The sequence below is a fragment of the Nymphaea colorata genome, chromosome 12 (assembly GCF_008831285.2).
Source record: "Nymphaea colorata isolate Beijing-Zhang1983 chromosome 12, ASM883128v2, whole genome shotgun sequence".
In the NCBI taxonomy this organism is placed as follows: Eukaryota; Viridiplantae; Streptophyta; class Magnoliopsida; order Nymphaeales; family Nymphaeaceae; genus Nymphaea; species Nymphaea colorata.
In genome coordinates, this window is record NC_045149.1 from 10,649,015 (window position 1) to 10,663,492 (window position 14,478).

The 14,478-nt window shown below is 40.1% G+C and overlaps 4 protein-coding genes across 4 annotated transcripts; 3 read left to right on the top strand and 1 right to left on the bottom strand.

Annotated features, from left to right (window-relative positions):
- Positions 1–1,897: 1,897 nt before the first annotated feature.
- On the bottom strand, positions 1,898–2,912 carry LOC126410631 (uncharacterized). The gene is made up of 2 exons (XM_050080985.1): positions 2,582–2,912; positions 1,898–2,289 (listed from the first exon to the last, which is right to left on the bottom strand). Exons 1-2 carry the CDS (start codon positions 2,907–2,909, stop codon positions 2,246–2,248), a joined length of 372 nt encoding a protein of 123 aa, XP_049936942.1. The 5' UTR covers positions 2,910–2,912; the 3' UTR covers positions 1,898–2,245.
- A 2,020-nt stretch (positions 2,913–4,932) lies between these two features.
- On the top strand, positions 4,933–5,805 carry LOC116266030 (kiwellin-like). The gene has a single exon (XM_031647094.2). It carries the CDS (start codon positions 5,011–5,013, stop codon positions 5,662–5,664), a length of 654 nt encoding a protein of 217 aa, XP_031502954.1. The 5' UTR covers positions 4,933–5,010; the 3' UTR covers positions 5,665–5,805.
- A 4,210-nt stretch (positions 5,806–10,015) lies between these two features.
- Positions 10,016–10,892, top strand: LOC116266085 (kiwellin-like). The gene has a single exon (XM_031647171.2). It carries the CDS (start codon positions 10,081–10,083, stop codon positions 10,744–10,746), a length of 666 nt encoding a protein of 221 aa, XP_031503031.1. The 5' UTR covers positions 10,016–10,080; the 3' UTR covers positions 10,747–10,892.
- Positions 10,893–13,676: 2,784 nt separating this feature from the next.
- LOC126410587 (kiwellin-like) lies at positions 13,677–14,266 on the top strand. The gene is made up of 2 exons (XM_050080722.1): positions 13,677–14,109; positions 14,208–14,266. The coding sequence occupies exons 1-2, from the start codon at positions 13,677–13,679 to the stop codon at positions 14,264–14,266; spliced, it is 492 nt and encodes a 163-aa protein (XP_049936679.1).
- The last annotated feature ends 212 nt before the right edge of the window (positions 14,267–14,478 follow it).

Genomic DNA, 14,478 nt, shown 5'->3' on the forward strand with positions numbered 1-14,478 from the left:
GCTTATAGTACTGTCAGCATGAGTAATGTCTGGCCTGGTCACTGTCAAATATATAAGTTTACCAACAAGTTTCTGAAAACTCTGTATGTTCTTAACTTTTGTTCCTTCATCATTTCTTAACTTGCAATTTTGTTCAAGTGGCGTCTCCACAGTTTTGACACCCAAGTGTTTTGCCTCTTTTAAAAGATCTAAAGTATACTTTCTTTGACATAGAAACACGCCCTTGTCTGAGTGAGCCACCTCTATTCCCAAGAAGTACCTCAACTTTCCAAGATCTTTGATCTCAAATTGTTTGTTGAGGTAGTTTTTCACATGAATCATATGCTCTTCATTGTCACCTGTCATAATGATGTCATCTATATATACAAGTAGAATGGTTATTTTTGAATCTCGAATATATGTAAACATAGTATAATCTGCAGCACTTCTCTTAAAACCAATACTAACAAGAGCATCACTTAGCCGAGAGAACTATGCTCTTGGAGATTGTTTCAGACCATACAATGCTTTTTTTAGTTTGCATACGTACCCTTTTTCGTTGGCTATTCTCTGCGGTACTTCCATGTAGACTTCCTCATCAAGTTTTCCATGTAGAAAAGCATTCTTAACATTTAGTTGTGTTAAGTTCCATCTCTTGTTTGAAGCCACAGAAATAAGAGTTCTAACTGTGTTCATCTTAGCAACAGGAGCAAACGTTTCATTGTAATCAATCCCTTCAGTTTGAGTGAAACCCTTTGCAACCAAACGAGCCTTATACTGTTCTATGGTGCCATCACTGTGATACTTTATTTTGTAAACCCACTTGCATCCCACAGTTTTCATTCCTTTCAGCAGAGGAACCAAATCCCAAGTCTGATTTTTATTGAATGCTGAAAGTTCTTCCATCATGGCTTGTTTCCATTGTGGATGTTTGCTAGCCTCTTCATAGGTTTTGGGTTCTAGGTGAGTATAGGTATTTAAGATATAGAATCGATAGGGTTTTGACATGGTCTCGGATGTAAGGTACTTGTCTATAAAGTGGTCATGGTTGGTTGATAGATATGTATAAAAATCACTAAGTCTGGATGGTGGCCTAGTAGGGCGAGTGGAACGTCGAAGAAGTTGATTATTCTGTCGACTAGTTTGGATGGGTTCAAGAGTAAGATTGTTATTGTCATTTGGTAAAGATGGATCATTGGGTGAAGGCTGGTTTTCAATGGAAGATTTGGAGGCTGAGGTGTTTAAAATATCCACTAGAGGAAGGACAATGTTATCATTGTATAACATGATTCTATTTCCATGGACGTGTGTCTCCCTCTGATTTGGTTCCTCATAGAATGACTCATGTTCAAAGAATTTGACATCCCTGGTTACAAACAATTTTTTTGAAACTGGCTCATAACATTTGTATCCCTTCTTTTTGCTAGAATACCCCAAAAAAATACGCTTCATTGCCCGTTTCTCAAGTTTATTTCAAAACTTTTCCTGGATATGAACAAAGCATTTACACCCAAACACTTTAAGTTGTCGTATAGAAACATGCCTTTGAAGTAGGAGTTCCAAAGGAATTTTGTTTTCAACACTTGAGTTTGGTATTCGGTTGGCAAGATAACAAGCCGTACCAATAGCATCAGACCAAAAATTTGGAGGAACATGCATATGTATCATGATAGATCTGACAATATTTAGTAGCTGACGATTTTTTCTCTCTGCAATTCCGTTTTGTTGTGGAGTGCCGGCACACGTGTATTGAGGTTGTATACCATTTTTCCTCATGAAATTGTGAAACAAATCATTCACATATTCCCCTTCATTGTCAAACCTAAGATTTTTAATTTTGGTCCCATACTGAGTAAATACCATATAATAAAACTCTTCAAAAATAGCAATCACTTCACTCTTATTTCTAATGAAGAAAATCCATGTCATACGAGTTTTATCATCAATGAATGACACATAGTACCTGTAGCCATTATATGATTCCATAGGAGCAGGTCCCCATACGTTTGAGTGAACTAACTCGAATATTTCTGTGGACCTTTCAGTGGAAGAATGAAACGGCAGCCTGGTAGACTTAGAGAACTCGCATGCCTCACAAGAATGTTCTTCTAGGGTGAGATGAGGAACCAACGTCTTCAAGCTTTGATTAGCAATATGACCAAGTCTAGCGTGCCAGGTGAGGTACTCTTTATTCTTTGTACTTGTATGAGTAAAAAAACTTACTCCATAGTTTTCCATCACATATAGACCACCTTGCTCTCGACCCCTACCAATCACTTTCCTCGTTTGCAAGTCCTGAAAAATCACATCCTTTGGAGAGAAAATAGCCACACAGTTATAAGCTTTAGTGATTTTGCTAACAGACATTAAATTGGTAGAAATTTTTGGCACATAGACAACACTAGACATCTTATGATTTTTAAAAAACGTGGTTTTTCCAATTCCGGTGACAGCTATAGTGGTACCATCAGCAGTAAACACTGGTTTTTTATTTTATCTGTCAAGATCAACCAACTTAAGGGAATCGTTGGTCATATGGTCAGTTGCCCCAGAATCAATAACCCATAAAGGAGACTTTGAGTACATAAAACATGATTATTACCTTCAGTAGATGATCCAACTGGTTGATTTGAAACGAGATTGGTTTTTGAGAATTGTTGGGAAAATTTTTCTAAATCATCCTTGGTAACAAAGTGTGCACGATTTGCCGGATTGGAAGAGGCTGTCTTCTCCTTGATGGGTTTGCCGACAAGTTCCCAACACTTCTCACGAATATGACCTGTTTTCTTGCAAAAAGAACATCTCAACTTGCTGCAATTTCGAGTATTTGCATTCATCTGGTTTCTATGCTCTGCCTTAGGTGTGGGTTTGTCAGGTCGAGTGAAGTACGCCATTCCTTCCTGACTACCTTCACTAGTATGACACACCATTCGTTCATGATTTCCTTCACTACTGGTGACGTTCATAACTTTTCTGCGTGCCTCCTCCTCCCTTTGAATAGCTTGACAAACTTCATTAAAGTTTGGTAGTGGCTTGGTCATGAGAATTTGACTTCTAAGGCTTTCATAGTCAGATCCGAGTCCTGCAAGAACTATTAACACCTTGTCTTCCTCGAATCTTTGCTTATAAACCTCCGGTTCAGAAGTAGCCGGTCGATATTGGAGCAACTCGTCATAAAGGCAACGTAACTGATTTAAATAGAGATGAGTTTGTTTTCCTTCTTTCTGCAGATTTGCAATTTCGAGTTGTATTTGATACACTCGAGCTAGATTGTTCTGCTGCCCGTACATCTCTTTTAGAGTATCCCACATGCCTTTGGCAGTTTCTTGATAAAGAAGCAAATTTGCAATAGATGGTTCCATGGAGTTCATTAACCATGACATAACCATGTCATTTTCTGATTGCCATTCATCGAATTTGGGATCAGATGGAGGAGCCATGATTTTTCCATTAATATAGCCAATTTTTGATCGTCCGCTCAAGAACAATCGAACTGCCTTTGCCCAACTTTGATAATGTGTTTCATTCAAAAAAACAGTAGTAATCTTGATCGTACCTTGGGCATGGCTCCCGCTCTTGGAGTTGTTTGGTGCATCACCAACAGGGTGAGTTGTCGCCATGGTGGGTATACCAAAAAATAAGGTGCACTATATTGATAGCTCAAATGAACTACCGCTGCCTGCCCTAAGAACAGCGTCGCCGAGTCATAGGTACCACAATGCCAGGGGACAACTTGTATTTAAAGAGGGAGAGGGAAAGAAGAGAACACTCCTTTCCCCTTCTCTGTCAAATACCTTCAAACATAAAGCAGGGAGAGAAAAAATTTTTCTCCTGCTTCGTTCCCTCCTTCCTCTTCTAAACCACCAACCAACAAAAAGAGAAGAGCAACGAGAAAGGAACCTGATGGCAGCTTCGATGATAGTGAGAACAGGACCGAGGATGGCTGGAGCGAAGGCCCTCGTCCGACCAAACGAAGAAATATAGTGGCACTCCTTGTTGGCTTCTGAGGAGCTATTCAGTGTGGTAGAAGGCAGGAGAGAAGGGAGCGCCGTCGGGGTGTTCACAAAGGATGAGACGTCTATGGCTCTGGTGGACGTCTGTCACTCAACTGATCTGTTCCTCCTTTTGGAATATGACAAAAAGGGGGCTCTCAAGGAACCGTTTGGCAGCTTGCTTGACATCTAGCTCCAGCAGATTTGTTAATGCTGCCATGATCTGTCGCCGTGAACAGAGTTCTTCCTAGCTGTTGAAGAAATGAAGAACACTAAATGGGCTCTAATACCATGTTAAATTTAGTGATTGTATATCACAATCAACCATAGAAAACAGAGAATTACGTGGTTCCGCATATTAGCCTACATCCACGAGAGAAGAGAGGGGATCTTCTTTTATTCAGAACTTGAATCAATCGGTGATACATGAGAGGTATTTATAGTTGTAATTACTTGCTCAAGGTGGAAGGGGAGAAACGTTAGGGATAGAGCACAAAAAATTAGGAAGAGATATCTCTGTCCAAGATCGTCGCAACCTCCTTCCAAGAATATCATTGTTGATTAACGTAATCTCCTCTCTAAAAGAATCCAGAATAATCTCCTCTCTAGAAAGTTCCAACACATTCCACCACTCCTAAGGTCACTATCCCTTGTGCTAATTACTTTCATGATTTATTTCATGATTTACACAGCTTGCCTGCCCACTCACCGTGATACAAGCCCACCTGTCTTCCAAGTCAAGATTACAAGTCTCCGCGTTCATATGTTGGGTCTTCCTTTTCAACAACCCCATATTCACGGCATTCGTGCCACATTCTTCCACACGGCAAGCTCTTATCAGAGCCTTTTGTAAATTTCTTTCCAACTTGCTTCAAAGAAGGATAATTTTTCTACACATTGAATACTGGCGGAAACAGAAATAGATAGCTTGACCATCCTCCTTATAAATGAGCCTTTTCTACTCACTGGCTAAGAGCACCACCTCCCCTTCTTCCTCCCTCGACGGGATAAACTATCAGCAGCTTGGCAATCTAACCCCATGGCAACGGCAGCATCTTTCCTAAACCCTCTTCTTGCTCTTCTTTCCCTTCTCCTGATCTGCCTCTTCCCTTCAACCCTCGCTAGCTCCCCCTGCAATGGCCCTTGCAACAGCTACGACGACTGTGAAGGGAAGCTTACCTGCACCAACGGGCGATGCACCGACGATCCGGACATCGGCACTCACATCTGTACTGGTGCAGGATCGCCTTCGAAGGATGATGGTTGTAATCCGACCGGATCAATGATGTGCAATGGGGTGAACTACCCCACTTACACATGTTCTCCTCCCATGTCTTCCTCCACAGACGCCATCCTCACGGTGAACAACTTCAGTCGAGGTGGAGACGGAGGTGGGCCATCGGAGTGCGATGGGTCCTACCATGATAACACGGAGCAGGTGGTGGCTCTGTCAACCGGGTGGTTCGACCACCGCCGCCTGTGTTTTCAAATGATTCGCATCACCACCGATGATGGGAAGAGCACAACGGCGAAGGTGGTGGACGAGTGTGATTCGAGGAATGGTTGTGACCCTGAGCATGCTGGGCAGCAACCCTGTCGGAATAACATTGTCGATGGATCCGCTGCCGTCTGGAACGCGCTTGGGCTCAATACAGATGATGGAGAGGTTCACGTTACTTGGTCCATGGCCTAAGTAACTTGCCGCCTAATAGAAGGCATACTTGCATATGTTTGGTGTGTGTTATGTATTGTACTATTAGAATAAGCGGCTTCTTACCTGTTTAATGGATCATCGTTCTACTTTTTCTGGGAAATCAAATATGGCTTTGTGGAATTTGCTTCAATATGCCATGTGAAAGTAATTCACGTGAAAGTAAATTGGCTTTCATAATAAAGTTCTAGAGTACTATATGGAACAAGATCGTACAATTTCAGGTCCTTAGAAATAAAGTTCTAGAGTACCATATGGAACATGATCATCCAATCAGAAGCAAGATTAGAGTTTTCAAAAAATGGCATACCAAAATCTCAACTCCTCTACGAAATTAATTCCATTGTTTCTCTCTCCCTCCCTTCTTAAGGCCATTTTTGGATAATAAAAAAAATAGCTCACTTTTGTTATATGTAACTTGATTTCCACATCAATTTCTTTGAAATTGACAACACTAGACTTGATGGAAATAATCTAGTTCATAGACTTCAAGAAGTCAAGTGTCTTTTGATGAGTCTGAACTACCTCTTTAAGAAGACAAGAGGTTTTATTAACAAAATTAATTCACTTGTTTCTTTTTCTCTTTTTCCTCTTCCTCTTAAGGGGCACATTCTTATTGAAAAATAGTTTATTTTGATATTTGTAACTTAATCTCTACCGTCTAATATCTTTGAAAGCAACAGCCAAATGACTCCTCTAAAAGTATGGTCGCAGCGGCTGGCCTGGTGGGATGCCCGGGTATCCATTTTGTTGACTGGCCTAAGGACCAAGTCAATTTGGTTGACTTGACTGGGTCTTCAAACACTGGGTTAGAGAAAGGAAGGGGGAGATACGTGTTGCTTGTCAAAGGGAATGGAGTCTACAATGATGTCCTTCTCCTCTCTTGGCGATCTACCGGCCTCAATACAAGTTACTGGGGACACTAAGAAGAGGGAGGAGAGGGGGAGAAATAAAACATGAAAGAATCCCTCTGCCTAGAGTTGACATTTAAATGCATATAAATTTCAGACCCAGCATGTCCCCACTACTCTATAATCTGCAGACTTGGGCCGTGTTCTCATCCCCTCCCATTGAATGAGGAGACGCAGGCGCGCGCGAAGCAGTAAAATTGGAGCTTTGTTTAAAAATAGATTTTAGGAGAAAGGGAGCCACCCATCGATAAGAGGATCGACTGTTCCTGCCACCATTAACATGAGTGTTCGATCCAAGGTCTAAATTTCTCAAGCTTGACAAGTTATATTTTTCACACATGTTTGTGCAAGGAATGGATTTTGGACTTTTATAGTTCATTTTGAACAAAGATTTGAATCTTGTTTAGAATTTTTTTTTGTATTTCAGGAATTTTAAAGATCTAGAAATCATCTTTGGAATAGGATTGTCGAATTAATCCCAGATTTTGGTAGTTGAACTCCAACAATTTTAATTTGATCCAAAAAATTGGAACTTTGAATTGGGAAACTGACAGTTTAAAATTTGGATTTTGACTAGAATTGGGGACTGGGTAATTGAAGTCTAGCTAGACTTTTTGGGAAGAGGACTTTAGAGTTGATTCGGTCCTAAAGATTAGAGGCTGGATTTGAGAATTTGGGTTAGGAATCGACTTGACCTTAGCAAGTTTGAAAATAACTTTGGTTTGGATTTTTGAGACTTGAACATACTTTTGAAGGTAATTGGCCTTTTTGAGAGTTTTGGAGAAGCATGATTCTATTTGGTTGGTTTTTCTTCCAAAATGGGAATTGGAAGTTGGGAATCCAAGTGTAGCTTTGAATAATTTTCTTAGTTTTTGAATTCTGATTTTGGGACTGACTGAGGTTGGGAACTTTGTAAAATTTGCTTGGTTACGGATAGAAATAGATTTGGGACATTTGACCTGATCAACTTTAATTCAGATTTTGGTTTTGATTTGGTAATTTTGGAAATCTAGAAATATAGGGAGAATTTTGATTTACCTTCGAGGTTGAGTTTAAAGAAATTTGGACGTTGGTTAGACTCTAGGATTTTTAAGAAGAGTCGATTTTGTAATCCTGAAGTTTTTAAGACTTTAGTTGTGGTCATGAAAATTTGCTTGATTTTAAGTACATTTTGGACTAAAAATTGGTTTTAAGATGAATTTGATTTTGAGTGAAATCCAATCATGGAATCCAATTGAAATCGATTTTGAAAATTTTAGTTTTGCAGCCATTTTATGTTTTGACGTCAAAATAAGTGAGGTGCACAAGTTTTTGTGCAATATGACCTAGTCATGGCAGCGACTCCAACTTAACTCCCTTAGATCTTGGAGAGAGTGAGTGAGGGCATGTATGCATTATTCCCAAAATTTTAATAGGAACCAAAACATTAATTTTTCAAATTCTTTTTTATGGGTTAAACTAAATTTTTTGAAATTTATATATAACTAATTATTTTTTTTACAAAAAATCTGAGGAGAACCATGGCCATCCGCCCCCACCCCTTTTCTTGCTCACGGCATGCTCTTATCAGAAATTTCCTTCCCACTTGCTTAAAGGAGAGGAGAAATTGTGTATTGCCCAATATTGAATGACCAGACGCATAAATTCCAATAGTATTTTAGATTTATATGTTCAAAGAAAAGGTTTGACATGATATTCACTTAACAAGAGAAAGCTGCAAATGCAACGGCCTTACCCCTTGCTCTACGTTCCAGTGAATAGCATCAATAATAGTTAAATGGAACCTACTGTTATCGCAGAAAACACCATGTCCCTCCATTCATAAATGTGTTAAAATACAATGGCTGTCCCGGCAGACACAGGGACAAGATCTGAATAAAGATGAGCACCAGGCTGGGTAAGTAGCAGATGAGCCCGGGCTTTAGATGTTGGCGTTGAGCTGGTCTGATAAGTTATCTAGGCCTTGCCAGGTTGGCCTCGGGCGAGGCTGGGCTCAAACCTTGGCTGCGGGCAGGATCCAGATTTCTTATCGGGCACGCCCAATGCCCAGCTCTAGATTGAGTTAAACTGTAAAAATGAAAGAAAAATTAGAAAAGAGAGTGAGTATCGTTATCTTGTATCTCGTAAAAAAGATTAAATTTTCACTGTATCTTTCTAAAAATCTTTTTACAATGTACCAAGGTGTAAACAAGCCCCTGTAAATAATATTGATACCCTCCTTAACGTTTTTTTTTCATAGCTCCGGTAATAGTTTGGAAAGAAAGTTCTGAAACAATAGAGAACAAATTAATTCCTGCTCTTAAGAAACTTGAACCACCGAACAGATCCTTCCCGAAACAGGTCAGTTTGCCCTGTAGGTTGGCGTCGTCATAAACCATGTGAATTTGTTAATTTCTCTTTCAAAATATTCACGGGCTGAGATGTCGGCCTTTTTGTACACTAATTTCGACCACATTCATAAAAATGGCGACGCCAAATACAGCTAAGGTCAGGGCATTGGAACTAATGGGCTTTGGGTGGGCTCAACTTCACCTGTGATATATATATAAATTTCATTATAAATATATGTTTATATATTAAATTTATATATTTAAAATAGCTTTTACTAAAATCCGGTTGGGCCGAGACGCAGACACATGCCCCAGACTAGCCCAAGTATCTGACCAAATCCATGAATCTCAGATACTTACCCGACATTAAATTGCATGATTATTTATTGTTGTGAAGCACCTTTCATCCACCCTAACCATTAGATGAGCCAGATACATTGATGACTTGTTCTTATTGACGATTTTACCCTATAGCAAGACAAAAACGTGCAGTCAAATAGCGTAGATATTGTTGATTAGAAGAAGGAAAAGAGACTTTTTTTACGTAGACAAAGATATTCAAAGAGCGGAGGTGCTGTACATGGAGTTGTATGCACACTTTATGCACCAAAAGAAGGAAAATAGAATTTTTTGGGTAAGAAATTTCTTTCTCAGTTGCCGATTTATACATACCTGCACACTTTATTTTACCATTTTCACAATTTCATTTAATCCTTCTAACATGTTTCTTTTTTTTTAGATATATATAAGTATTTTAGTCATTGCACACTTGTTTGCATCGTGCATATGCACAAAAAAATTATGCACAAGGGTATGTAATGATAGGATATGTAATGATCAAAATATGCCAATGCCTTTTTAAGAAAAAAAAATAAAAGTAATAAAAACTTTTAAAAGTATAAGAAAGAAATGAAAAAATGTTAAAAACTCTAAAGTATACATTATTTTGTAAAAAAAATACGAAAGTATCCCATACCCACTAAATTGAATGCCACATCGGTAACAAAGATATTGACTTCAATATTTCTTCTAGCAGCTACTGCAACCATCCTGTCTATAAATTTGCCTCTTGTACTAACCGTGTAAGAGCACCACCTCCTCTTCTTTCTCCCTTGAAGGAATTACTTAAGCTAACAGCAGCGGAGCCTGCTAACCCCATGGCAACCGCGGCAATATCTTCCCTAAAACCTCGCCTTCCTCTCCTTTCCCTTCTCCTGATCGCCCTCTTGCCCTCAGCCATCGCTCTCTCCTCCTGCTATGGCCTCTGCAGCGCCTCCAATGACTGCGAAGGCCAGCTTATCTGCACCGGTGGGCGTTGCAGCGATGATCCAGACGTTGGCGCTCACATTTGTAGTGGTGCAGGATCGGCTTCGAAGGATGATGATAATTGCAGTCCGAACGGATCTATGGAGTGCAAGGGGGAGAGCTACGCTACTTACACCTGCTCTCCTCCGGTTTTTGCCTCCACCGAAGCCATCTTCACTCACAACGACTTCAGTGAAGGTGGAGACGGAGGTTGGCCATCGAAGTGCGATGGGAAATACCATAATAACTCGGAGCCGGTGGTGGCGCTGTCGACTGGGTGGTTCAACGACCGACCCCTGTGCTTTAAGATGATTAGCATCACGTATGACGGGAGGAGCACGACGGCGAAGGTAGTGGACGAGTGCGACTCGATGAGAGGTTGTGATGATGAGCATGCTGGCCAGCCACCCTGTAGGAATAACATCGTCGATGGATCTATTGCTGTCTGGGACGCTCTCGGACTCGACCCAGACGCTACCACGGACAATGTGTATGTTACTTGGTCCATTCCTGAGTAACTTGCCGCCTAACAGCAAGAATACTTGCATATGTTAGATGGTGCGTGTTATACATTGTACTGTCAGAATAAGCAGCTTCTTAGCTGTTCAGTGAATCATGGTTCTACTTTTATCTTTGCATGGAAATCAGATATGACTTTGTGGAATTTGCTTGTATATATATATATATATATATATAAATATAAAATCCCCCTTCTAAGGGCATAAAATTCTAAGATCTGAAATTTTTGTTGGCAACACAAATCTTATGACAGATGCAAGTAAATTAACATCCATAATAAAGTTGTAAGAGTATGATATGGAACAGGATCATCAAAGGTTAGAGTTTGCGAAAAATGGCCTACCAAAATCCCATCTCCTGTACTATAAGGCAAGAAGGAGGATATTCTTCGAGTAATTAACAACAGTGTAGCCCGGGAGAATTTTGGAAGCATAAAGTCATGAGATTAGGATTCTATGCCGACAATTCTCCAAAACAAGCATTAAAAAAGAACACTGTCATCTTCGCCAACTTTTATTGACGTTGATGCCTTCCCTTAAAAGGGTAGATGATAAAACAAAAGTGATCGGCAAGTTTTTAAACACAATTTGGAAGAAGAAGCTTAATAACTTTGAGCTTTTTAGCATAGTCTGCACTGTTTTGAACAACTCACTAAAGGCTGTCACTTTAAACATTAAGGGAGCGTTTAATATATCTAGAATCATGGAATTTCAGAATAAAAAACACTCATTTTTAAAGATTGAAATTATTAAACGGACAGAGTATTTTGTTTCTGGAATTAGGAAACTAAAACTTGACATTTTGATTACATTTCAGATTGAGGAGTTAAGATTCCATAATTTTCATTTTCTGAATCGAAATTTCAAACCATCGAATACCAAAATTCAAGAATAATTTCATCTTTATACACTGTCCTTTAAAAATCGAGAATCGAATTTTGTTATTATAGGAACCCTGGGAAAGGGAGCTGCGAGAAAAATGCTAGACTTGTATTCGGGGGGCGATCAGGCCGAACCGACGTTAGAGGGTTTGCTTGGACGATTCCTGATTTTATCCTTCGCTTCGACCAGGTTGCATGCGGACCGAGTCAATTCCATTGAATTGGATGGGCTTTTGAACATTGGGGTAGAGAAAAGAGGGAGGAGAGGCATGAGGTGAGAGTTATCTCTTTCTCCTCACTTGGCGATAGTCTAAAGCGTTGAATCCATGCCATACATCATAGTTCCTGATAAGCAAATTAAGAATACAGTCCACAGTTTTAAGTCATGAAACCAAATATTACAGGGACATTTTTCTTGAACTTAAACTTTCTTATCATTTTTAGAATAAAACTGGGCAGCGACTTCCACATTTTGTATGTGACAAAGCAAGATAGAGAGAGAGAGAGAGAGATAACCAGGAACACTAACAAGAGGGAGGAGGGGTAGGGAATTAAAACATGAAAGATTCCCTCAGCCTAAAGTTTACATTTAGATGCATATAATTAAATTTCAGGCCCCACCATGCTCCCCACTGCTCTAATCAAGTGAGCTGCATAATTAGATATCGGGCCAAGCCAGGACCATTAATCTATGCACATGGGTAGGAACTCAGGCTATTGCAAGGGTAGAGATGGTGACGATGGCGGGGCCGAGCCTGCCTCACGGCAGTGAAAGGTCCCATTGAAGAAAGCACAAACATGGCGTCAATTAAATCGGTGTTTTAGTAAGGCTGGCCATCCGGTCGGGTACCCAACGGGTATTGGGTATTTGGCTTGGACCCAAAAAGACATTGGGCTGGCTGGCCCGGGTAGACCCAACTAAGCCCGGTTCAATAGAATTTTTTAATACATATTTTATTGATTTGTATAGATAATTATAATATTTTATTGCAATTACTTATATTTATATATTATTTTATATTAAAAATATATATATTTTTTAATTTAATAGAAGCGAGCCTGGCCGGACCTTAAACTCAGATTGTAAGTATCTGATCGAACCCGAGCTTAGGAAAAAAAATCACATTTTCAACTAGATCTGTCATGCTGGCCGTCCATCTTAATGGTAGACGTGAGGATCAAGCAATCGCAAAATTGCAATAGAAACGCAGTTGCAATTACTTGATCCTCAAGTCCATCTTAATGATAGACGTGAGGATAAGTAATCACAGTTGCAACAGAAACGCGTAGAGAAAGGCCAACCAAGAGGGGACCGTCATATCACCCACACAAGATGATTTGAGAATTTCTAAGTTCAAATTCATTTCGTTAAGTGGTGAATGATTGTAATCATATTCTTAATCAAATATATGCTGCCCTGTGGCTTAAAAGGACTAGTCAAATGCGTTTTTAAATGAAAAGGTTTCCAAAAAACATCTTTAAAGATAAATTAAAAGATTTAGCAAAAGCACTTCTACTGAACTGAAATTTCAATGGGGAAATTCCACTCTAACCCATGATTATCGGCACTTGATTACTGAAGTTTTATTAAATAGTTGTAACAAAAACTTATCATTTTTTATGGTTTTCTAATGTTTTAGTTACAAGTAGATTACATCCATTCACACAGCAGACTTTATAAAGGGAAAAAGATGAACATATTTTAATTGGCTTTGCCAGTGACAACTTTGACCATTGTATGAGTACTTTATACAGTCTACGTCGACTTTTCTGGCCCTCAACATTCAATCAGTTTTTGTCTCTAATTGAAATTAGCAACGCGAGGTTGTTGGGAAAGGAAACTGTGCTGAAATTTCTTCAGAACCGGCATATGGAGTAGTTGGCTGGGAAATGAAACGATGAAGAAATTTGATCAGAACCAACGACTTCGATCGAGACCATCCTCTTCATAAACTTGCCTCGTCTACTCACGGGCTAAGAGCACCACCTCCTCTTCTTCCTCCCTTGACGGAACAGACTAACAGCACAGCAGCTGAGCTAGCTAGCCCCATGGCAGCGGCAGCATCGTTCCTAAAACTTCTTCCTGCTCTTCTTTCCCTTCTCCTGATCATCACCCCCTCACCCTCAACCCTCGCTCTCTCCTCCTGCAACGGCCCTTGCAGCGACCTCAGTGACTGCGATGGGGAGCTTATCTGCACCGGCGGACGCTGCAGCGATGATCCCGACGCTGGCACTCGCAGTTGTACTGGTGCAGGATCGCCTCCCAAGGATGATGGGTGTAATCCGATCGGACCTATGGTGTGCGAGGAGACGAGCTACCCCACTTACGCATGCTCTGCTTCAGTTTCTTCCTCCACCAATGCCACCCTCACGCTCAACAACTTCAGTCGAGGAGGAGAGAAAGCTGGGCCATCGGAGTGCGATGAGTCCTTCCATGACAACTCGGACCAGCTGGTGGCTCAGTTGAGTGGGTGGTTCGTGGGTACATTTTTGAAATTTTTTAATTTGATATATCTACTATACGGTCCCTTTAAAAAGAATTTCTGACTCCGCTCTTGAGTTGGATCTGTTGCTGTTTAGAACAAGCTCGCTCTGGCTTGATACAGATGTTGGAGAGGTGGGCATTCCTTGAACCATAGTTTAAGTAACTTCCGGTCTAATGTGAAGAATACTTGCATATGTTAGACAAGTGAGTGCTATATATTGTACTGTCAGATTAAGCGGCTTCTTTGGTGTTCAGTGACTCATGTTTCGCTTTAGTGGTGCATGGAAATAGAATATGATTTTGTGGAATTTGCTTATATATATATATATATATATGGACTTAAAATTCTAAGATCTAGAATTTCTG

What these genes read in the sequence shown, in the direction of transcription:
- LOC116266030 (XM_031647094.2), top strand. Translation starts at nt 5,011, where the DNA reads ATGGCAACGGCAGCATCTTTCCTAAACCCTCTTCTTGCTCTTCTTTCC.
- LOC126410587 (XM_050080722.1), top strand. Translation starts at nt 13,677, where the DNA reads ATGGCAGCGGCAGCATCGTTCCTAAAACTTCTTCCTGCTCTTCTTTCC. An exon ending in GTTGAGTGGGTGGTTCGTGG is followed by an intron (nt 14,110 to 14,207) that starts GTACATTTTTGA and finishes GTTGCTGTTTAG; the next exon opens with AACAAGCTCGCTCTGGCTTG.
- LOC126410631 (XM_050080985.1), bottom strand. Translation starts at nt 2,909, where the DNA reads ATGGTGTGTCATACTAGTGAAGGTAGTCAGGAAGGAATGGCGTACTTC. An exon ending in AGTTGGATCATCTACTGAAG is followed by an intron (nt 2,290 to 2,581) that starts GTAATAATCATG and finishes TTCTCTCCAAAG; the next exon opens with GATGTGATTTTTCAGGACTT.
- LOC116266085 (XM_031647171.2), top strand. Translation starts at nt 10,081, where the DNA reads ATGGCAACCGCGGCAATATCTTCCCTAAAACCTCGCCTTCCTCTCCTT.